A 22,900-nucleotide genomic window follows, 5' to 3' on the forward strand; every position below is an offset into this window, starting at 1 on the left:
TTTTCGTCTCACAAGTGGACGCTAAAGACCACCAAACCCTTCACCACTCAGCGTTTGGATAAGGTCACCCTAGAAACCCTCAAGCGTGAAACCCCAGGGTCCGAGTTAGCTCCCGTGGCCACTGCTCAGAGGAGACGTCCAGAAGGGAAGCAGGTGGCACTGCCACTCGGGGAACAGCACTTCCCTCCCTCCTGGCCCTTCCCGGGAACTCACACAGGAGACAGGCCGGGGAATATCTTCCGCAAGCAGGAGCCAATGTGCGCCAGCACGTCATCCACGTCCTCGGGAGACGCCATCTTCATGGAGACGTTGCACTTCTCGGTTTCCACGACCATCTGCAAGCGCGGGAGGGACACCTCAGCAAGGGCGCCGACAGCCACCGAGCGAGCAGTCACCCCAAGCACCTCCTCAGAGACCAGCCTGGGAAGAGGGTGGCGGACCTCGGAAACCCGGGACAGAGGCAGGTCCCCAGGCCTGACCGTGTGGTGGACACATCTCCCCCCGCATCTGTCCTGATGAGCACCTGTTGCTCCTCTCTGGGTCCTTCTGTGAACACCACAGCAGAATCCGGTGGTACTTTCTATTTTTCTTTTTTTTAAAAAAAATATGTATTTAGTTGTAGATGGACACACAGTATCTTTATTTATTTTTTATGTGGTGCTGAGGATCAAACCCAGTGCCTCACACATGCAAGGCATGCACTCTACCACTGACTACAGCCCCAGCCCCTACTTTTTATTTTTCTTAATGTGTTTTAAATGTGATTTGTTAGGTGGTGCTGGAGATCAAACCCAGGGCCTCACTCATGCTAGGCAAGCACTTCCCCGTGGAGCTACGGCCCCAGACCTTTTCTTAACATGTATTAAAAATATGGAAGCTTACGAGATGTTTAAATAAAATGTTTAAAACCTTTGCCTAGGAAAAGGCAAAAAAAAAAAAAGTGCTTATGAAATTTCAACCTAAGAAAAGAAGATCCTTGGAAAGGATTCTATTAAAGCAGCAGCATAATAAAAATCTTCAGTGTTAGTTTTAATGTTAAGCAAAACCAGGAAGTGTTGAGACTTGGGCCATGCACCTGGTCCTGTAAAAAGTCTAAATCAACCTGAGCAAAGAGGGCAGGGGGCAGAGGGACAGCAAGCTGAAGATGGACACATTTTTTTAAAAAATCGACTTCAAACATACACACAATTAGTTGTGATACACACAACTAATCCCAGCAACTCGGGAAGCAGAGGAGGGGGAAGGCAAATTCAAGGGTGGCCTGAGCTACACAGCATGACCCTGTCTTGAGGTGATATAACAGGGTGGGGGTGCAGCTCAGCGGTGCGGTCCTTGCCTAGCATGCATGAGTTCTATCCTAGAACAGAAAAAAAGTCAATTTCAATCACTTTCTTTTTTTAAAGATACCACTACCCTGACTGTAAAAAATATTCATGTAAAATGCAATCTTGTGCGTTATTACTGCATTGAAACCTCTTTACACATGAACTTCCTTTTATTACTTACCTATGCAAAAACTGGCTGGGGACACTAAACTGTATGGTAACTAACCAACTGGATTAACAAAGCCAATTGTAGGATTCACTTCAGACTGCCTGAAATTAGCCAAATTGAAAAATAATAATAATCTAGGTCGTTCAACATACTCATGGTTAGATGACATTTATCAAAACAAAGAGATCAAAGAGAAGGACAACAGAGACATGAGTCCTTAAACTGGGACTTTCTCATAGAAACCCCTGAAGGGGCCTGCCAACTCAATCTCACTTTCGGGCAGTCAGCAGTGTGGGGAGAAAAAATCATTATTTTTAATCCTGATTTTCAACATACGCCTCAAGAAGTTAAAGGAAAAGCTTTTAAAATTCTTCAGGCAAATCTGTATTTGTCTTGAGCAAGGTGGCCCCAGAACTATCCCAACACCAAAGGCACCAAACCGTAGCGTAAGTGGGGGTCTGTACCTGGCCCCAGCCAGAGACGGCGCCCACGCAAGGTCCCACCTCACCCGGGGGCGGCTCAGTGCTGGGATTCGTGAGCTCCGTGTGCACGTATCTGAGCACAGACACGTCTAGAAGCCAGAGGGCCACCACTGCTCCCAGGGTGGACAGCCCAGCCGCCTTCCCACCTGGGGGACTGCACTCCTCCCCACAGGGTCCTTCCCTGTCCCTCACATCCAGTGCAGCTGTTCAGCTCACAGCTTGGGTGCCAGCAATGAGTGATTAGCTTACTCTAATTCCACTTAATGTCACACCTAGTCACCCTTCATTGTGCAGAGTGACAGGGAAGAGAAACGGTGGCGGTTGGGGAAGAGGCGAGGCCTGCAGGCCCGCTGTAAGTGAAGTCCCTCACAGCACCCACTGCCAGGCCATCGCCACCATCTCTGCACAAGGGACCCACAGCGCAGCCTCGTCTTGCCAAAAAGGGCTCCTGTCAATAGCGGTCTGGTCTGCCCCCATCCATCCAGGAGACAGAAGCCTCAACACTGCTTCCTCAATGCCCGGCAGGACACAGCCCCTACCTCTGCCCCCGGGTACATCGATACTGAAGAGGGGCCAGCCATCCCGGGGTGGAAGAGCGCCTGCCCAGCATGTGCAGAGCCCTGGGCTCCCAAGCCACACCAAACACTAACCAGAGCTGGAAGGCACCACGCCTCAGCTGTGATCCCAACTTGCAGTCCCGCTCTGCTGTCCCTGAAGGGTAGAACCCAACTTCTCCAACCAGCAGGGCTCCACTCCACCCCAGCAGGTCAGTGCGCCAGCCTCACTCCAGCACACAGCAAATGACCTTCTGGGGGAAGGGACACCCTCAGGGCAGGCCACAGCTGCAGTCCAAAGCTGGACTGCGGCCAGCCTCTGCTGAGCACCAGGAGGCGGAACCGGGCTCCAGAGAAGTGAGACGCTGAGGCCTGGCAACCGAGAAGGTGCCCAGGATCCCTCAAGGGAAGGAACCGAGGCCCAGTCCCAGCTCTCAACTCAAGGGCATTCACTCTCCAGCCTCCAACAGAAGGCCATGCCTCATGTCCCAGGCACGTCACCCCAGCTTCCCAGCTGTGATTAAATAATGGCCAAAACTAACACAGAGATAGAGACAGCAGAAAGACTTCTAATCAAGATCAGGCTGGGAGAAGCCCAGACCCTGCCATCCCTGTGACGGAACCCGAGAGCAGATCAGAGACGGGCAGCAGAGACCCCAGGTGCACAGCACTCCTCTCCTGCGTCGGGACTCAGAGGATCAACGGCTGCTCTGACAAAAAGGGTCCAGAGATACGCTGTCCAGGTGAGGCAGGGGTGTCCTCTGACACACTGACCCTACCTGTTCGGTGTGAGGCTGTGTGTTGCACGGGTGGTGACATCGGGGACAGTCTGTACTTCTAAAACCATCACGGCCATTTGAACCCAGGAATGCTGAACTTCTCCAGGGCAGGGAGGAGCCCTCTCTGGGCCGCTGGCCCTGGGGTGGAACCACATGAACCACTGTTTCACTCGGTCATCTCCAGGTCCACGCCCTGGAATAAGAGCCTCTGTGTGCCAAGGGGAGCTGCTTTTTAGGAACTCACAATGCCACACGCCAGGGGGCTGAGGCCGCCGGCTCTGCTCCCGGGACCCTGAAGGGCAGCCACAGGAGGACTGATGAGCCCCACTCCCGCCGCCACGGCCTTCCTCAGTTAAACCCCAGGGTCGAGCCATAATGAGGGGCACCAACACTCCTCCCGGGCCTTCTGCTCGTCCTGACTGCACTCCACAACCCTGGCCTTCCTGAACTGAGGCAGCGAGAGGCCCTGGAGGGCCGAGAGGTGCCGCCTGTAGGCCAGGCCCCTGCCCACGTCTGGCCAGTTGGGCAAACAATGCTGCTGTGGTTTGTTTCCCAACTCCAGGGCCGGAGAATGGAGGGCACACTGCCCGCAAGGAACTGTCGACAAGCACCAAGGATCCGGCGCGGCCTCAGCTCACGTGAAGTGACAACTTGAGAGTCTTCAGGAGCACTCCCAACACACTGCCCACAAACACACAGACGCTACTTTTTAATTCTAAAAGCCAACAAGAGTAATAAAAAAATAATGAAAATCCGAGCAAGAATCAATAAAATAGAAAAATCAATGAGATCAACAGAGAAAAGTCAAGGAAATAAGTTCTCTGTGAGAAGACGGATAAAACTGAGAAACCCCTAACAAGACTTGGAGGACAGGGGAAACCAGGTTTTCAGGATCCACAGTGATGTTCTACAGGTATTAACAGAATAACAGGACAGATAATGAAGAGCGCCTCTATCTTAACAAATTCACAATTTACATGAAATTGACACGTTTCCTAAAAAATACAAACTACCAGAGCTCGTCCAGAGAGAAATACATGAATGGAATCTGCCCCACATCTACTGGAGGAAGAGACTGTGAGGTTAAACACCTCCCCATGCCACAGGCTGACCTGGGGACAGACATTACCAAGGTCTAGACACCTTCCCTGGTAAATTCAACAAACATCTAAGGAGGAACCCACACCAACTCCACCCCCAATCCATGCTGTGAGTCTGTGACGGTGTCAACACAAAAGCAGCCGGCCAAAGAAACCTCGAAAAAGGAGGAGAGAGCAGTCACTAAGGTCAGCGAGAAAGACGCTGTACAAAATTTTAACAACAGAACCAACAACAGATAAAGGCGCACACGACCAAGTGGGGTTTACCCTAGGAGCCAGAGACGGCTCACTATCAGCAGATGTAATGAAGCGACTTATAACAAGCTAAGGAGGGAGGTGGGAGGAATAAACCCAACAAATCCCCCCCCAAAAAAAAAAAAAAAAGTCAAACTAATTCCTGACAAACTCTCAAAAAACTAGCAATAAGAAGGAACTTCTTCAACCAGATAAAAGGCATCTATTGAAAACCTGTGGCCAACTTTGCGTCTGATGGAAAGAAGAGGTGCTTTCCCTCGAAGGTTAGGGCTGAGGCCCCTTCAGCCCTGTCCTGGAGGTTTGGCCAGGGCTGTCGGGCTCTGAGATTTGATCTGACCTCACTGGTAAGCCATTAAGTTAGCCTGGTCAGTCTCATAAACGCTGGCAGAAAATAGGAGACTCTGCGGTCAGATAGAGGCCCAGGGTTTTTGTCACCAGCAGCACAGAAGAAATGAGCCCGTGCTTAGGCAGATGGCTCGGCCCTCAGATCACACACCACATGGAGGGGTCCAAGGACGCCTGCACCCATGTGGGGTGCTCACGGGAAGGGGTCCAGGGACGCCTGCACCTATGTGGGGTGCTCACGGGAAGGGGCCCAGGGACGCCTGCACCTATGTGGGGTGCTCACGGGAAGGGGCCCAGGGACGCCTGCACCTATGTGGGGTGCTCACGGGAAGGGACCCAGGGACTCACAGTCACAGATCACACCACCTCCATAGAGCTACAGAATCCACCAGAAGGCGGGCACTACTCGGTGAGTGTGGCCAGGCAGCAGGACACAACAGTAGCATGCACAGGTCAGCTGCATTTCAGATTGGACCTTAAAAACAGTACCATTTACAACAGAAGAAAAATAGGAAACGCTTAGGAATAAATACGACAGGAGACACATACTAAAAGTTACAGCAGATTACTGCTAAGAAATATGAAGACCCATATAAATGGAGAAATATTCCATTTTCTTGGGTCAGAAGACTCCATCTTATTAAGACGGCAAGGTCGATGAAATTTTAATCAAAACCCCAGCTTTACAGAGAAACCGTGATGGTCAATACTGACTGTCAACTTGATTGCCTAGGAAATTGGCAGAGACACTCTGGTGTGTCTGTGAGGGTGTTTCCAGGCACCAGGGACGAGTGGGCCCACACACTGAGCAGGGAGACCTGCCCTGGATGTGGGTGGCACCACCCAACAGCCAGGGAGGGGTGCACTCAGCAGAGGAAGGAGGCCACCCACCAGCACCCGTGAGCACAGCGCTTCTGAGAAGGTGCTCCAGTCCTTCAGCCCTTGGGGGTGGACTCGCTCTCTCTCTGCAGGCTTCGAGGACTTCAGCCTGGGACCAGGGCTGTGTCACTGTCCCTCTTGGTCTGAGGCCCCAGCTTCCTGAACCGAGCAACTACTGGTCTCCTGCTCTCCAGCCTGCAGACGGCCACCGTGGCACGGTCCAGTCTCGGACCATGAGAGCCACTCTCATAAGCCCCTCGGATACATGTAGTTTTTTCCTCCTGGTTCTGCTCCTCAAGGGAACCCTAACACCGAAACCGGCCTGATTCTGAAGTTCAGCAGTGATCGCAAAGGACCCAGAATCAATAAAACAATCCTTTTCTGAAAAAGAAGCTCAAAGCTGGGGGACTAACCCCACCCGATTTCAGCCACTGCCATCCACAGTGTGTGGGGGGCACAGAGAGACCCTGAGGCCAAGGGGGCCACCTCGGAGGCCAGAGTGGAGCAGCCCTGACGCGGACAGTTAGAACAGATCCAGTTCGGCGAGGGAACAGTGTCTCTCCGCACCATGGCGCTGGGCAAGCGGACGCACTGCTCAGAGAAAGGGACGAGGAGCTCGTGCCCACAGTGCTCTCTGCAGAAGGGCTCCTTTAACAAGGCTCACGCAGGCACCCGTGTGACCCAAGGCTAAGACTTCGGCTCCTCGTGGAGCAGAAGAGGCCGTGACGAGCCTGGAAAGCCCAGCACCGCAGAGAGAAAGTGGGCAGGAATCACGCGAAGCACAAAGGGTCAGTACCCAGAATATATTTCTTTTAGAACTCTTAAAATTCACTAAGAAAACCAACAACCCTATTTTAAAAATGGGGGAAGGTCTGAACTAACACTCACTGAAGACACGTAGTGGTAATAGAGAAACAAAAAGACGTCCACTTCTTTAGTCCTCAGAACGCAAACGAAAGCCACCATGAAAAGCATCACAGAGACATCAGAGTGACTGGAATCGCAGGACCAGCCTCACCAGCACCCGGGAGCGCGGGGAGGAAGAGCGCTCCACGTTGCACGTGCAGGTGGGCAGAACCCTCCCTGGAAAAGAGGCTGACACTCAATGAGCTAAGCACCCAGGGCAGAGTCCACCATGGCGCCCAAGGGGCTCCCCCAGGGGAAAAGAAAGCACCCTCCAAAGACTCAACGTAAGCATTCGGAGCAGCAGCATCTGTCACTCGCTACCAGAAACAAACCCACGTCCCACCAGGAGAGAGGCTCCACCTACCGCCAGGAGCCCACAGCGGAGCAGCCTCAGCCATGTGGGACCCGGAACAAGACAGGTCTCAACATGCCACGGGAGTGAGAGGGCACACAGGCCGCAGACCCCCGTGAGAGCACAGGGAACCGCTGCAGATGGGCTGCCAAGGTGCAGGAGGCCCTCGGGGCCACGGCTGGACTCGCGACCTCACTGTGGCAACCATGGTGTACTGTGCATGGGTACTTGTGTCAAAGGCCATCGAAGGCCATCGGATTTTGCACTTCAATGCAGTGACTTATAGCTCAAAGCTGGGTTCTGTAAATCTCATCTTCTTAAATTTTTTTTTTTTTTTAGTTGTAGTTGGACACAACACCTTTATCTTTATGGGGTGCTGAGGATGGAGCCCAGTGCCTCACACGTGCTAGGCAAGTGCTCTACCACTGAGCCACATCCCCAGCACTAAATCTAATTCATCACACTAGAAAATGTATGTGCCACTCTTCTCCAGGAAAAGCCTTCCATAGTACGTGAACTTTGAGTGTGAAGATCTGCCGTAGAAAGCCTCTAAGGAGTAGGACTCTCACGTTCCTACAGTCAGCTAACAGAGCGAATTGCATAGTTTCAGTTTCCACTTCCTTATCAGAACCACTCCCCCACTGCTCGCACACAGCCTCTGTGGAGCCCTCACTCTGAGAAGCCCACTTTCCCTAATCTTGTTTTCCTACCATCTCAAGAAGCCTTCAATAGTGAAAGCAAAGGGTTTCCGGAATCCGGACTAGGTCATGACCTTTGTGGCCGGCTCCTGCCACTCACACCCACCTGGGCTGGCCTGTTGCAGAAGACGCCATGGATGTCCAGGTAGCTGAAGGTGAGCTCCAGCTGCAGGGGGAGAGAAGGGGAAACCTGTAAGGAGGGCTTAACACACATCACTCAAAGTAAAGTGCTGTAATCAGAGACCATTCCAGGGCAAAGAACCTTTTAGGCATCTTCTGAGGGTGAACTGGCTTAATGTTTCCATTCAGCAAGAAAGGGGCATGATTTATCATATTTCGGCAGAAGCGTCATTCCTCTTATTAAAGGGTTGAGAGGAAGTTGCTCACTTCATCCAGGGACAAACCCAAGGGGAAGCTTTCATAATCCACTACTGACTCCTTGAGAAATGCTCACACAACATGAATCATCTTTTCCCTTTTCGGCTTCAAAATGTCGCTTTGGAAAGTCACAGAAGGGAAGCCTGGGGACGTAGCTCAGGGGCACGGCACTAGCCTAGCATGTGAGGGACAAAAAGGAGACAGGAAGTCACATGAGGACACAGTCCCTGCTGCATGTCCCCACATTCTAAACGCTGTGTGATGCTCTGAGCACCTACAGGACTCTCTTCCCCTGTCTTCCACCCACACTCATATATAGAGGTCAGTCAGGATGAAGAACCCGTGGGTACAGTGGCCCACGGAGAGGGTAGAAGCATGCAGATGCCACCCCACGAGTCACATCTGGGAGGCATGTGGCACCACAGTCACCAGAAGGCAAGTCCAGAGCAGAAGTTCATGCTCTGCAGCTAAAGTTCAAGACACATGAGGAGCAGGGCTGGGGACGAGGAGAGAACCCAGTCTCTCATTATTCACTGAGTTGCTGATGAACATTTATGAAAAGCCTACTGTGTGCCTGCACTGGACATGGGAAGAGGAATGAGACGTGCACCTTGTTCTCCAGGACTTAAGTGCATCCTCACCGGCACGTACTTTACAACATCCAATTACAGCAGGAGTCTTCTTACCTGTCATTGCCAAGATAGAGCCTGGATTGGGTTTTGAAAAGTCATTTAAATCAGGGAATGGCTTTGTAAAAAGAACACATACCTACCTTTGATATTTTAATATAAAACTTATAAACATACTTTCATAGCCTGCTCTTCTGAGCAGGGCCAAAGGTTTTCTTTGCATTAAGCCCACCAGCGGACCCTCAAGGGGCCTCTCTGAGTCACCCCAATTCTGGGCTTCCAATCTCCATTATTCAGGTCTCATCGGAAATGGAGAAGTCAAAGATGCTTGCAAAGCAACCGGAGGGCACAAGTTTCCTAGATAATCATGCTTCTCATTCTCTCCCCAAACAGTGGTCTGAGACAGCAATTTTTTCTAAGTAACTAGCTGTATTAACGCTCACTGTTTGATAGCACCTCTCCTTTTGCACTCAGACTTCACTGCAATGTAAAATATCCCGTTAAAAACATTCTGATGTAGCTGCTATAAGCAGGTTTGGGAGTGAAGAGCTGACCCTCAGTGGGCATTTCATTCAACGGGTGGGAGCAGGTGCAGACAGGCTTGCTGTCTCACTGCCCATCAGCAATGACAGCAGCCAGCAGCAGTGACCTCTCCAGGGGCAGAGATGCGCACCTTTGGTCAATTTGGCTTAGTGAGGTTAACTAGAGGGCAGTTAAGATGCTCCACCTTACCCCAGGGATTTGCAGGGACAGAGAAGCGCTGGGGAGCCAGGAAAGACTGGTGGCATTTCAGCTGGGTCCCAGAGAATGACTCAAAGATGACTTCAGGTTTGTTAAGCAAACAAAGGGAAGAGAAGTTCCGGCAGAAGAAAAAGAATTTGCAAAGACACAGAGGTACCAGGAGGAACCAGGGAAGCAGAAAGTTAAAGGAGTGGGCCTTGCAGCATGGACCAGCAGCGGGGGATGCCTGCCCAGGGTACGGACAGCCAGGACCCTGGGTCCTTCTCAGGACTGCAGAGGGAGTGAGTCTCTGAGACACCCCCAAAGGCATCTATGCAAGTTCAAATCAGCCTCTCTGATCTCATCTGTGGCTTTTGATCAGGCTTTTGCTCCTAGCCCCCAAAACTGATTCTCTGTCCACTCCAGCTCACCCCGAGTCTGAGGAAGGTCAGTGCATTAGAATCACAGGCAGGAGCGGGAGGAAGACGAGTCAGGAAGTGGGGATAGAGGCAAGCTGCCCGAGCACCTTCCTAAGACAGCTCCACGTGTCAAGCCTGGTTGGAACCTCCCCCCACCCCGCCCCCAAGACTGAAGGAAATAAGAGCAGACTTGAAATAGGGGAAACCAAGCCCCAGCAGAGAGGAAGCGCCCAGGACACGGAGCAGGAGACACCCACCACGGTCCCTGGGACACCTTCAGCAAAGAGAAGAGAAGGGAGTGAAGAGATCCGCAGCACCTTCAGGGGCCTGGGGGCGGGGGGCACAGGAAACAAGAGTGCCGGGCGTGTGCGTGTGTGTGCATGCGTGTGCGTGCGCATGTGCATGTGTGTGCATGTGCGTGTGAGTGTGTGTTTGTGTACATGTGTGTGCATGTGCATGCGTACGTGTGTGCATGTGCGTGTGTGCGCGTGTGTTTGTGTACGTGTGTGTGCGTGTGCGTGTGTGTGTTTGTGTACATGTGTGTGTGCATGTGCATGCGTACGTGTGTGCGTGTGTGTGTGTTTGTGTACATGTGTGTGTGCATGTGCATGCGTACGTGTGTGCGTGTGTGTGCGTGTGTACCATGCACTGGGCCCATGTGGGGAGGGGCCTGCGGACGCTTACCTTGGTGGGGATGCGCGCGGTCAGGAGGAAGGCTCTGCAGGACGTGAGCACCTGAAACACAGAAGCAGCATGGTCAGCACGCACGCCGGAGGGGGCCGGGAGGCCTGGGGTCGCCCACGCCAGAGCTGGAGGCTTGCCCCTGACAACCAGAAGAGCAAAGGCCCTGGACCAACGTCCACAGGGGACAAATCCTCCACAAAATCTCCAGATGAGAAGTCAGCCCGTGGCCAAAGGAGCAATGGGCCATTTCAGGTGACTACCCAGACGGGTGTCCTACGAGTGGTCAGGAGGCCATCCCATCAACCACAGACCTCCTAGAGAAGCCGGTATTCTTCCACACATCCCCAGCTCCAGCGCCACTCCCACGCTCCCCCTAGGCTCCAGCCGACACCACGTTCACCTAACACGGTGGAAACGCCGGGCGGGGTCTCCAGGAGCCTGCCCGGCCGCCTCCCTACTGCACTTGCTCAGCCCCAGAGAGAACATTTATTAGGGCTTCCTTCCTATCCTGGCCGGTAACATCCTTCCATCCATCTGGTCCCACACGCCCTGGGCCTTCTTGACATTTTCCAAGGAACTTCCCTGTCATAAATCCCTACTTCGTAAGAGACCTGTGTGCTAAGAACAAAACCCGCACAACTGCGTAAGTCACTGAGCCCTCAAGTGGTTGGAGGACTTCTCCAAAGTCACATGGCTTTACCTAGACACAACCCAAGGCTCCAACTGCTAATCAGGGCCCAGGTGACCCAGCAGGTGTGCCTGGATGGCCCGCTCCAGTCTCCAGACCCGAAACAAAAGCTATGTTCTCTTCTATAAAATCTGCTGTTCCTGTTGTTGAAAAATCTACTAAGAGACAGATGAGGAGCAGGGGGTCAGGCAGCGGGGAGGGCACGGGATGCACAGCCCAGTTCAAGACCTTCCCCTGAATGCCAGCATCGGGCCACTCACAGCACAGACTCGTGTCATTCGCACTATTTGGCTTTAGAAGTGACTCTTGCTAAGAAGTGGATCACTGGGCTGGGGATGTGGCTCAAGAGGTAGCGCACTCGCCAGGCAGGCGTGCAGCCCGGGTTCGATCCTCAGCACCACATACAAACAAAGATGTTGTGTCCGCCACTAAAAAATAAATATTAAAAAAAAAATTCTCTCTCCTCTCTCTCTCTTTTTCTCCCTCTCCCCGCCCCTCTCTCTCTGTAAAAAAAACAAAAAAAGAAGAAAATGACTCCTGACAGTGAAGAACGAGACTCTCCATCTGTGACCGCCACAACCAAGAGCCAATCCCTGCTCTTCCCCTAAGCAAGAATCCTTGCTTTCTACCAAGACCCTCGAGGCCAGGAATGAAGCAGCACGGGAGGAGGCGCAGGCCAGGGAGGCAGAGAGGGAGCCGAGGAGCATGCAGGCAGGTGGGCGGGCGTCAGGCAGCTGAGCGCAGCAGCACTGCCTGCAGAACTTAGAGGACATTCTCAGGACAGACCATGGCTCAAAAGCACTAAGCATTTCAAACAATGTACCAGGAAGCATCAGCCCAAGAGCAGGCACTTGAGCAGGGTGCCCTGTGCTGCCCAGGCTGCAGGACGTGTCCCTTGGTATAGCCTCCATTCGCCGAGTGACCCCACGTGCCACAAGCAGACGCCTTTGACCACACAGACACACACAGTCTCATGAAAGCCACGTTCAAGCAACACCCCCATTTTATAGAGCAACCAGCTGAGACTCAGCAGTGACACTCACTCAAGGTCACACAATCAGGGCAGGGAACAGGATTCACTGGGGCCACCTGTTAATCCCAAAGCGGAGGTTCTTGATGACGGGGCCAGGTGGACACATTACCACACCTGCCTCCGCATGCTCTGCCCCTGGCACGTCACTGAAGCTGGGCGAAGATGTCACAGCCCAGAGCAGGCCACACCAGAAAGACCCACAGGCTCAAGGCTGCCCTCCTCAACAGCCCAACAGCGAAATTCTGAAATTGTCTTCCCAAATACAAAGTGCCCTGAACCTTCTGCCCCCTGTACCAAGCCGCCCTTGGTAGGGCAGCAGTAGGCAGGCAGCTGGGAGTCAGAGGCCCTTTCAGAAAGGGCTGGGGGTGTTTTGTTGCATGAGACACAGGCTCAGTAGGGGGCGTCCAAGTCAGAAGAGCAATGACAGTGACGAGAAGGCATTCAGACAGGGACAGAACAGGCAGCAGAGACCCCCAGGCCCTTGGCACAGGTCCGGTGGGCAGGTTGCCATCGACATTTGTCATGGAACCAGGACTCATCTGCCAGGAAGAAGGTGTCTTCCCAGAAGGAGCCCATGCTCCACAGAGGACCTGGGGTCCCCTCCTTCAGTCGCCCCAGGACGCGCCCCTCTTTCAAGCCCAGCTCCTCGCCCAGGCTCACGCTCACGACTCTCCCTCCTCAGTCACAAGGAGGCACAGTCGTCAGACTCCCAGGGCTACTACCTGCATGGTCCTCCTGAGAACCCCAAGTCCACAGAATCTCTGGACAGAATTTCAATAACAGCCACATGGTAAAACTCATCTGCCAGACAGGTTCCAATAGCACCTGACCAAGCCTGGATCCCGGGGTGGCAGCTGAGAGCAGGTCCAGAGAAACCGCCTCCCAGGGAGCTCTGGGCAGAGTCAGGACCAGAAGCTGGACTCCTCGCTCCAGCCCACGCGCTCCACTCTCACCCGCATCAGCAGTGAGGGTCAACGCCAAAAGCCCAGGCAGGAACCTGTAGGCCCTTCAGTGTTCAGAAAAATGTCTTCAGCTCTGGGAACACCCCTCCAAAGTGGAATTCATCGCACAGCGTCCAGGATCATCTGCGAGCTAATTCCTGCCCTGAGCTGTTTGGATGCTGTGTCGGTCACCTGACTCAACGCACGTGGGAGCCCTTCAGGGAACAGGTGCTGTCCCATTCTGGGATGGCGAAACTGAGGCACATGGAGAATGTCACTTGGCAGAGCTGGGATTCCAACCTGGAGGGTCCGGCTCAGGAGGTGGCACTCCGGCTCTCAGACGTCTCCAAGAACCAGATCCCTCAATGATCTGCACACAGGGGAACGAGGGCAGGTCAAGGAACTCTGCAGCCTCAGAGTGCAGACAGGTGAGAGGACTCAATGGGACGTGGGGCCCTGGGGATCACAAGAAAGGGCCACCCCACTGGCCGTCCTGCCTGTTTGCCTCGGTCCCCAGCCAGGGTGTGTCTCATCTTACATCTGTCCACGTGACTCTGCACACACACCTCTCAGCCAGTCCTGTTCCTCCTCTCTGGCTCCCCCCGCCTTCTGGGACCCGCTCAAAGGGAGCAGCTCTCTGCTGTCGCCGTCAGCACCCCCGCCACGTGCCATCTCTTCCTGCGGCGGGTGCCCTCCGCTGCCTGTGTCCTCTACAGGAATCACTTGGGAACATGGATTTCATTTACACCTGTTGAACAGCAGACACCTCCACAGCGACTCTGCACCCGGCAAGAGTGTCACATCGGACATGAACAGACCACAGGAGAAAGAGGAGCAGACACCTCTCCCATTGTCACACAACGCACACTCGGGTAATTAAATGATTACAAGGTCACCATGTGACTCTGACCAACAGGCCTAAAAATCGAATTCCAAAAACACGCACTGAACAGCTGGCATAGGGCAGCGGCGGCTCAGGGGACACACATGCTGCCCTCCCCACCCCCTGCAGGAAGGGTCATAGGATCCACTGTCCTCTTAGCACTGCCACCACAGGGGACTTCTGGGACCACTGGCAGAGCACTAACTGGGCTCAGTATGCTTAAAAGAAAGAGGCGGACAGAGCATTCCGTGGCGTCCCCTCTGCGTAAGGCCAGGTTCCACACCACGTGCAGACACCTGACGCTCCAGTGGTGGCCTCTGCCTTCACCCTGACCCCAGCGGGGCTCGTGATGGGGCCCCTGTGTCAACCCTCTACAGGGGGTGTAGGCACACGGTGTGCTGAGCGGGGCTCCTGCCAACGTAATTTGTTTGAAAAGAGACACATCCTGAGGGAGTGCAGCTCTGGAAGGCAGCAGATAAGCTGCAAAGGCCTGGTGCTGGCTGGTCCCCACTTCTGGCAGCCAGCTAGGTTCCCCAGAGGCACAGGACGGGTGTTAGAAAACGTGTAACAAGGTGGGAGTGAAATCGGGGTTCTGCAGAGTCGGCCCACCCTTCCCAGGACCCTCCCCACCCACCAGGAAGCACATGGCAATGTTCTCCAGCAAGAGCGAAAACTCCAAGGGCCGCTGCTTCACAGAGCCGTGCCTGTGGACGGCTCGGTGGACACACACTGAGTTGATCAGGGGGCCGCGCTCCCTGCTGGCTACACAGCCACGGCAGACCTGCCCCCTCAGCGGAGCCGCCAGGTAGCAGGCACTTCTACTGTAGAGCAAGGGAGTGTTCCATTTGCCCAGGACACTGGAGCCTCAGCACTGAGAATCTCCACCCCAGCAGCCCAGGGCTCCTGGGTGGCCACCTGCTTGGGTGTGTTGGACTTAAATTCTGGCCCTGCCACCTCCCAGCTGGAGAGCTGACAGAGTGGGCTAACTTCTAGCAGATCGCAGGCCGAGACCAGCAAACTGGGAAGCCTCCGACAAGAGTGTGCAGGGCCTCCTCGGCTGGACCAAGCCAGGCTGGGCACCTGAGTAAAAGACACCTGTAGCTTCAACCCCAACCCAGCACCCGGATGCTGTGCTCAGCACCAGCCTGGACTAGAACCTAATAAGAGCCCCTTTGACTTGGATTCACAAAGTAAAATTACGTAGCTATAACTCCTAGATTTTTAAATAATGGTTTTTGTCAACAGCAAACAAAACCAAAAAGATACTAGGGCATCTCCTGAGGAGAAACTTTCAGCTCCACACTCATGCTTGGCCTTGAAGGGGAAGGATTTTCTTACAAAGTTTAAAAAAGCCACAAAAAAAAAAAAAAAAAAACCACCTGGGGTATCAGAGGAAGTGTGTGTTTGGCCAAGGAGCCTCCACCCCAGGGGCAAAGCCACCCCTGCCCTCCTGGGAAGGCCCACTCTCCCAGGAAGGCCTCAGCACGCCAGCCCAGGCCCGCCCTGGCCACGCACGCCCTCTCCCTCCTACTGAAGTGCAAGCCGCAGCCCAGTTCCCCCGACAGGTCTCCATTCAACTTTTAACTTCAAACATTCACTTTGAAACATTTATAAAAACCCTTTGTAATGCTCAAACTCACAGTTTAGCAGAGAAGCCTGAACTTTCTTATGGAGAATGTAGGTCTGGGTTGGCCGCAGAATCCCCTCCTTGCACCTTTATTAAAAACCGAAACGAGTGCCTGCTTCAGCGTCTCCCAGCCTGAGGCCCGAGGCTGCGCAGGCCACCCGTGAGCCCTGCGACTCGCCTTCCGCGCAGACCCCGGGAGCACCTTTCCTTGAAAAGTGGGCCCCGCCAAACATTCAACAAATGGTGCCATGACCCCGGCATGTTCTCTAATTTACAAGCAAACTAAATGATGAAAGCCACTTCATACACTGCCCGCTTTCAAACTCCCAGCTCCACGTGTGACAGGGCCATCGATCCAACTCAAACACACCAGGTGAGGGAGAGGCAGGCGGCCAGGCTCATTATCACCCGAGTGAGTTACGAGTGACAGACTCGGAGGGACTTGTGCAAGGTCACACTGGAAGTGGAGAGAATAAAATCTCTGTCTTGGCTGTGAGCCTCCTAACAACACACAGCCGCGATGACCGATGTCCTTTCTGGCCAATGCACAAAGACAGACACTACCCCAGAGGAATGCGGGACGTGCATTGTTAGCGCACTCCCTGGCCCCAAGCACCACACGGGATGGGCAGCCGTGGGCGCACTGCCACACTGGGGGTGCCCCGGAATATGCCCTGCCGTCCAGTGAGGGTCCGGAAGCTACAGCCCATGGACCGAATCCAGCCCCTGCCTGGTCCTGAAAATAAAGTCTGGCTGAAGCCCGGCCACAGCCCCTCGTCCACTGCCTGTCCTGCTCCCGCACACAGCCCAGGGCTCAGCAGACGTGTCACAGGCCTACAGCACTAACCAGAAAGGGCTGTCTCAGGGATAGAGGGCAGACCTTGGGGCCGATTACCTGGGTTTGGCCCAGGCTCCAGCATTCACGCCCTACATGACCCAGGGCAAACCACGGAACCTTCTCTGCCTCGGTTTCCTCCTCTGACACTAACAGAAACGCCGGCACCCAGCTTCAGAGCTGCGGGGCTAACTCCCTCATCTTCTGTGCAGTGCTCACCAAGAGCCTGCACCTGGGGTCAGCTGTGCAATGTCCACTGTCCTTGCTTCTGTGTTTGCACTAGTGTTAAACTGGAAAGGGGTGTCTGGATTGGACCCGAGTGAAGCAGCCAGCTGAGTGACGAAACCCTGAACAAGGCCCAACCTCTGCGGGCCTTAAAAGCGGCTGGCGCAGGCCTCCATGCTCCTGTCCTATGCTCTGGGATTCTCCCTGATCCAAGGCCATCCTCCTCTTTGGCTCCAGGGGGTTTCTAGGGTGACAAGGCCCTGGTAAATGTTGCTGAAAGGACCCGAGCCGGCCAGGTCCCTGCTCTCTAGAACAACAGATGCTCGCGCCAGGGGACGAGAAGCCACGGTGGCCGGTTTTCCGTGCCAGTGCCTAGCACAGGGGGTGTTCATGCACTGACACCTGTGCAAATCCATTTCTTCTCACCTGGTTATTTCTGCTGTCCTGCAGAAACGGGATGGGTACCCACAGTTCAGAGCGGGTCGCATCGTCCTTATTGCAACCTTGGGAAGCATTATCAAAGCAGGAGAGAAGCAACCTCATTTTTCCCACAACTACTTCACAGCATCCTCTGTTTGAATGTCACTACATATGGGATCCTCTTCAAATTACCAGCTGAGAGGAAATCCTGGAATCTGCCACACCTGCTCTTTGAAAACGTTACCCTCATAAGGGCAGAGCAAGGAGACGGGGTTCTTACAGACAAGGCTCCCGTGACAGCTTGCAAGCAGCAGTGGCCTTCTTCAAACAGGGGGTGACTAAGTCCTAAGAGCTGTCAGGAGCCATGAGAGAAGACGAGTCGGACCCCCGGCTCAGTCCCACAGCACCAGGTTTCACAATGCCAGACCCCACAGCCCTGGGTGAGCCTGGGTGGCAGGTTACAGCACGCCCCCCATCATCGCAGCCATATCTGTCTGAAGTCAATTCACAAACAGCAGAGGCACGATTGTTCAAGGAATACAGAAAAAGCACAACAGGATTTCAGCCTTGACACTGACCACCAATGCACGCCATGCTGCTGCCCACCACCCTCTGTGAGCCAAGGGATACTGGGCAGGTAAGTCACTTCAAGTCTCCAAGCCCCAGTCTCCTCACTTCCAAGTTGGGGACACAGGTATCCCAACACGAGAACCAGAGATGACCTACTGTGCGCTCATCTGTGAGGACACTGATGTCCAAGGAGCCCTTACAAGTGAACTCGGACAGAATGCAGCTCTGCAGGACCCACAGGGAAGAAAGACCAGGCCCGTCCGAGGTATGGGCCAACACGCCAGTTAGAAACAGCCACGCCCTGAGGCCAGCTCCTCTCGGATCTGTCCAGCACACACCGTCTCCAGCATGTGGCCGGGGTCAGCGAGGGGAGCCTATCTAAGACTGGAAGGGACGCTCCATTCCCACTCGGGGCTCTGGCGTGAAGGAACCACAGGCCTTGGACACAGACCAATCTAGATGCACTTGCCAAATCCCCACGATCTTTACTAACTACCCAACCTCTCTGAATCCTACCTGTGTCACCTCGAAGTGAACTCCAGGACAGCGGCAAGGATCAAATGGGGTGTGTAAAGGGCCTGGCACTACGTCTCTCACACCTGTACACACTCCAAACTTGATTCACAGACGATGCTCAGACTGACTGAAAACCTCCCTAGCCACCCCACTCTGTCACCCAGGGACGATGGAGGCTGTACTTGCTCACCCAGGCACTGGCTTTGGGAGCTGGACAGCCAGGCTGGAGTCCAGCTCCACCACTCACAGGCACAGCTGACCAGGGAGGCCTCCCTGCGCCTCCCTCTGTGGTCTGTGAAGTAAGGGACACTTACCTCACCGAGGGTGAAATCAAGATCACGCCAGGTCACCCACACAGGGTGCTGGAACAGCACTGGCTCTGCCACACACCCCGGAGGCTTGGACCTTCTTGTCCACTCAACACACCCTGGGCCTGCAATGGCTTGAAACTGCGCCAACTCGAGGGTTCTCTTTAGTGTGTTTTTTCTGCAGGGCTGAGTACCAGACCCAGGCCTCAGGCCGATAGGCAGGCGCCCTCCTCAGCTACACGCCAGCCACCTCTGGGACTTCCATTCAGGCACCAGCTCTCGGCCCTCTCCTCCGAGGCTGATACACAGGACACGGGGCGGGCATCACTTAGAAGCTGGTTAGAAATGCAGAATCTGAGGCCCCCGCCAGACCTGGTGCGTGAGAATCTGCGTCTCACTGAGATCCCCCGGGGGTCCCTATGTGTGTTACAGCTAGAGAAGCCACAGAGGCCCTGGAAACGGATTCCTCACTCGGCTCCTCCCACCCTTGGCTCCCTGTCCCCTGGCAGCACGTCTCCCCCAGCCTCCCTGTCCATCAGCACCAGCTACCTTTGCCCCACCAAACCCGGGCTGAAACCCCTCCTCCCTGGTGCACACCCTCCACCCGCGTGTCTGCCCTCTCACTTCCCACGGACAGCCGCAGCCCTGGCCGAGCCCAGCTGGCTGCCTGTCCCAGACCTCCTCCCAGGCTCAAGAGCAGCCGGAGGACAAGGTCACCCGGCCAGCTGGCCCCTCCCCGTGCCCCTGGGAGGATGACTTCAGAGAAACAGAAGTTACCAGAGAGGATCCACTTGCCGTCCACTCCAAGCCTCCACAGCTGCCTGCACGTCCACTGAAGGGCTGGGGGCCGGGAACCCTGCCCTCACCTGGGCCCTGGCCACTGCAGGAACAGGGAGCAACCAAACGCACTCCTCCTCCACAGAAAGACGAGTACATCTAGACTCGATCCTTGGAGCCTACACAACTCTTACTGTCCCCTCCAATCCCCTCTCCCTTTGAGCACAACTTCCCAACAAAAAGGATTAAACTCAGGGTCTTCATTTTCTCACGTCAAATTCACTCGTGATGCTCAGACCTGGCTTCTGACCCACAGCTCCATTTCCTTTGCCGAGGTCCCCCTCATCTTGTCTGCTAAATGCACTGTATGCCTTTTAGCATCCTCTAGCTAGGTTTCTCTGTAGCGCTGGGCACAGCCCTTCATGCTTGACACTGTCTTTCCCACAGGTGTGCACCCCTCGGTCATCTCTGGTTGCATGTCCACTCCCAGCTGTCTCCACTCCCACAACCTCCATCAGTCGCACGAATCCCCTGTTCACACACAGACCAGACCTCTCTCGGAACATCAGATCTGACTAACTGGTCTGCACATCTCTCCAACCTGTAAACTCTGAACATCAACGACTAAACTCGAGGTCTTTCTTCCAGGACCTGTCCCTCCTCCAAGCCCCTGCTCAGTGACAAACACAGCCATCCAAAGTTTCTCTAGCCCAGAATCCAGGCACTGTCACCTCCACCCCCTGTCTGGAGACCTCCAAGTGCAGGCAGCCTGCCTACCTACACACGTCTCATGTGCACCCTCGTCACCTCCTGGTCCAGTTCAGGGAGCCTTCCACAGATGCCCTCGGTCCCTCAAGTCAATTGCCTATGAAAGACCTAAACCTGACCTTCAAGAGACCCACATGGAGTCAGGTCCCTTCTCTGCTGGCCCACTGGGCCCTGCCTGCCCCCTGAGCCACACCACACCCCGGCCACACTGGATGCAAGTGAGGGGTAGCCTCCCATGGCGAGGGCTCCTGCCCAGCCGGTGCATCCAAAGCATCCCATCCAAAGCTGTCCTTTCCCCGCTAGCTGGACCCAGCCCCCGAGTCCGCCTTCAGGTCCCACCTGGGACTTCAAGTCCAGTGCCTCGCTTTCCCTGTCACGCTCTCACACTCCTCCTCACAAACACATATGGTCATTTCAATTATTCGTGGGATCCTACTCTTCATACCCACCAACCCCATCAGACGGCAAGGTGCCTGGGAGTCCCACCTCTGCCCTGTTCAGAGCTCTGTTTCTCAGGGCCCAGTGCAGTGCCCAGCACAAGGGTGGTGCCCTGTACCTGCTGAGCGAGTGAACACAGCCTTGCCATTCTTCCAGTGTCCACTGAGAACTCTCAGGACTCTAGGAGGCCATAGGTGCTCCGATCTGCGAAGCCGATGATCAGCTTCAGTTCTGCCTGCTTCACCTGCTGCCTCTCGATGACTGACACATCCTTCCTCTTCCATTAATGGTCACATCCTAAAAGGAAAGTACCTAAAAACCTGTTGTGTGCAGATTACCTCGACCTGCTTCAAACCAATCACCACCTAACTCCCAACTCCCCTGCCAAGATATAGAATGAAGAAAAGATAAGCTAACGGAGCAAAGGTGTACAAGTGCCACCTGCCGACCTCCTGCCCTTGCCTACTGGGTCCCAAGAATGAGTCCTTTAGTTACAGGAGGACGGCTCCAGCGCTCTCCTTCTGCAGCTCTGGGGCTGGGGTCCTCACATCAGCAACGGATGCCGGGCAGGTGAAACCTACTTTAATGGAGGATTTCAGAGAGCTGAGGGAAATATCTTGATTTTGCCCTTGATTGTGTCAATAGGGCAACCGAGTCAAATCCAGAAAAGTCAGTTTACAGAGAGTGGATCAAGGTACCGAAGGGGAAAACTTGTACAATATATAGAAATGATCATGATTTATTTCAGTGACCATGAATTTTAGTGACAAGGCCACCTATCTTTTAAAACCAGGACCTGCTGAAAGGGCAAGCTAATGGGAGCCATGTTGTTATTTTTTTTTTAAACAGCATGTTTTTATCTCTGGAAGCTTCAGGTGGATGAGATCGGGCTAAGCACTTGAGGGAAACAGGAACACTGCTTACCTGTTGGAGGAACCAAGCACCTGGCCAAGTGGCTCAAAGTTTCAAGATAAACTGTGGAGCCTCAGGCGCAGCTCGTTAAAGCCACACAGAGCTGTCACACAGAGAGCAAGTGAGGCGCAGACGGTGCTAGCAGCACCCCGCAGCCGAGCCTCCTCTCCCCTGCCAGGTGGGAAGCAGCTAAGGGTAAGTGATCCCCTTTACTGCTCCCAGGCATTCCCCTCTGCGTCGGACAGGCCAGGCGCCCAACTGGCACAACCACTTCCTCGCATGGGGCAGGGACATTCCGCCTATTTCTCAAACTCATCACTGTCCCTCCAACACGCGGAATACGTGGGTCCTCCACCCACGGCTCTGCTGCCTCAGAGTGAACCCAAGCCACGCAGCCCTGCCCCAGAACCCAGAGTCCCCCTCCTGCCTCCTCTGAGTGCCACACGGTGGCAGAGGACTGAGCAGCCCGCAGGGACAGGGCAAACCTGAAAGGCCAACACCCAAGCCGGCTGCTCCCTCTCGCCAGCTGTCCCCAAGGCCCTGGTTCAGCTCCCCGGTGTGGCCCTGCAAGCCTGAGAAGAGGAACAGAGGGCCTCAGGGTGGGCAGGAACAGAGCCTGAACCCAGGGACCTCAGTGGGCTGACGCAGGGATGCCAGGGGTGCGCCTTGTGCTTCTCTCTTGCTAAGACCATCTCAGTTAGATCACGCTCTTTGTTTCCAAATACACTTCTCCAACTCCCTTTTAAACGCACTATTCCATCCTCTTCCCTCTCTGTCACTAAAGAACCAATTCCTTCATTCATTCAACAAAAAACTGAGCGCCTACCTCTGAGGGGAAAGACCCCAGGCCCTGCCCGCGGCCATTCATATTCTACTGGGAGACAGACCTTACGCACAGGAGTCGGACACGGGTGAGGAGGAGGAGGAGGAGGAGACGGTGTTGAGGGAAGAGGGCTCTTGCTGTGGGGCTGGGAGCAGGCTGTCGGGGGTGGCTTGGTGAGACCTCGTGGAGTGATGGTGGGAAGGTCTAAAGGAAGAAAAGACTGGACCAAGTGGGCACCTCAGATAAGAGTGACCCACAGAGGGGACAGCAAATGCAGAGGCCCTGTGTTGACAAACCCGTATTAATTGGAGGCGGAAGAGGAGGCCACAGGGCTTGAGAGTGCAGAGGCCAGGTCATGACCTGGACAAGGGGAGCCGTGACACTCAAGGGCTGGCTCTGACTGCTGTGCTGAGAACAGACTGAAAGTGCCCAGGAGGGCACGGGCGGAAGCAGGGAGCCAGG

The 22,900-nt window shown here is 54.5% G+C and overlaps 1 protein-coding gene across 4 annotated transcripts in view; it reads right to left on the minus strand.

The window, feature by feature from the left end:
* The window catches only part of Carmil1 (capping protein regulator and myosin 1 linker 1), a 237,699-nt gene that overhangs the window by 132,703 nt on the left and 82,096 nt on the right, over window positions 1-22,900 (minus strand). Inside the window, exons 2-5 of one of the 4 annotated variants that reach the window (XM_046452370.2) lie at window positions 20,822-21,000; window positions 10,675-10,725; window positions 7,951-8,010; window positions 214-335 (exon numbers count right to left, since the gene is read on the minus strand). In XM_046452370.2, coding sequence (XP_046308326.1) covers window positions 214-335; window positions 7,951-8,010; window positions 10,675-10,725; window positions 20,822-20,851 — 263 coding nt within the window. In that variant the 5' untranslated portion in view covers window positions 20,852-21,000. Of the gene's footprint in view, window positions 1-213; window positions 336-2,626; window positions 2,777-7,950; window positions 8,011-10,674; window positions 10,726-20,821; window positions 21,001-22,900 lie in introns of those variants that run through there. The other 3 variants (XM_046452369.2, XM_046452371.2, XM_058582007.1) reach the window with 3 other exon arrangements.

This window comes from Marmota monax, unplaced genomic scaffold (genome assembly GCF_021218885.2).
Source record: "Marmota monax isolate L192 unplaced genomic scaffold, Marmota_monax_Labrador192_F-V1.1 WCK01_AAM20220418_F8-fsc00141, whole genome shotgun sequence".
NCBI lineage: Eukaryota > Metazoa > Chordata > Mammalia > Rodentia > Sciuridae > Marmota > Marmota monax.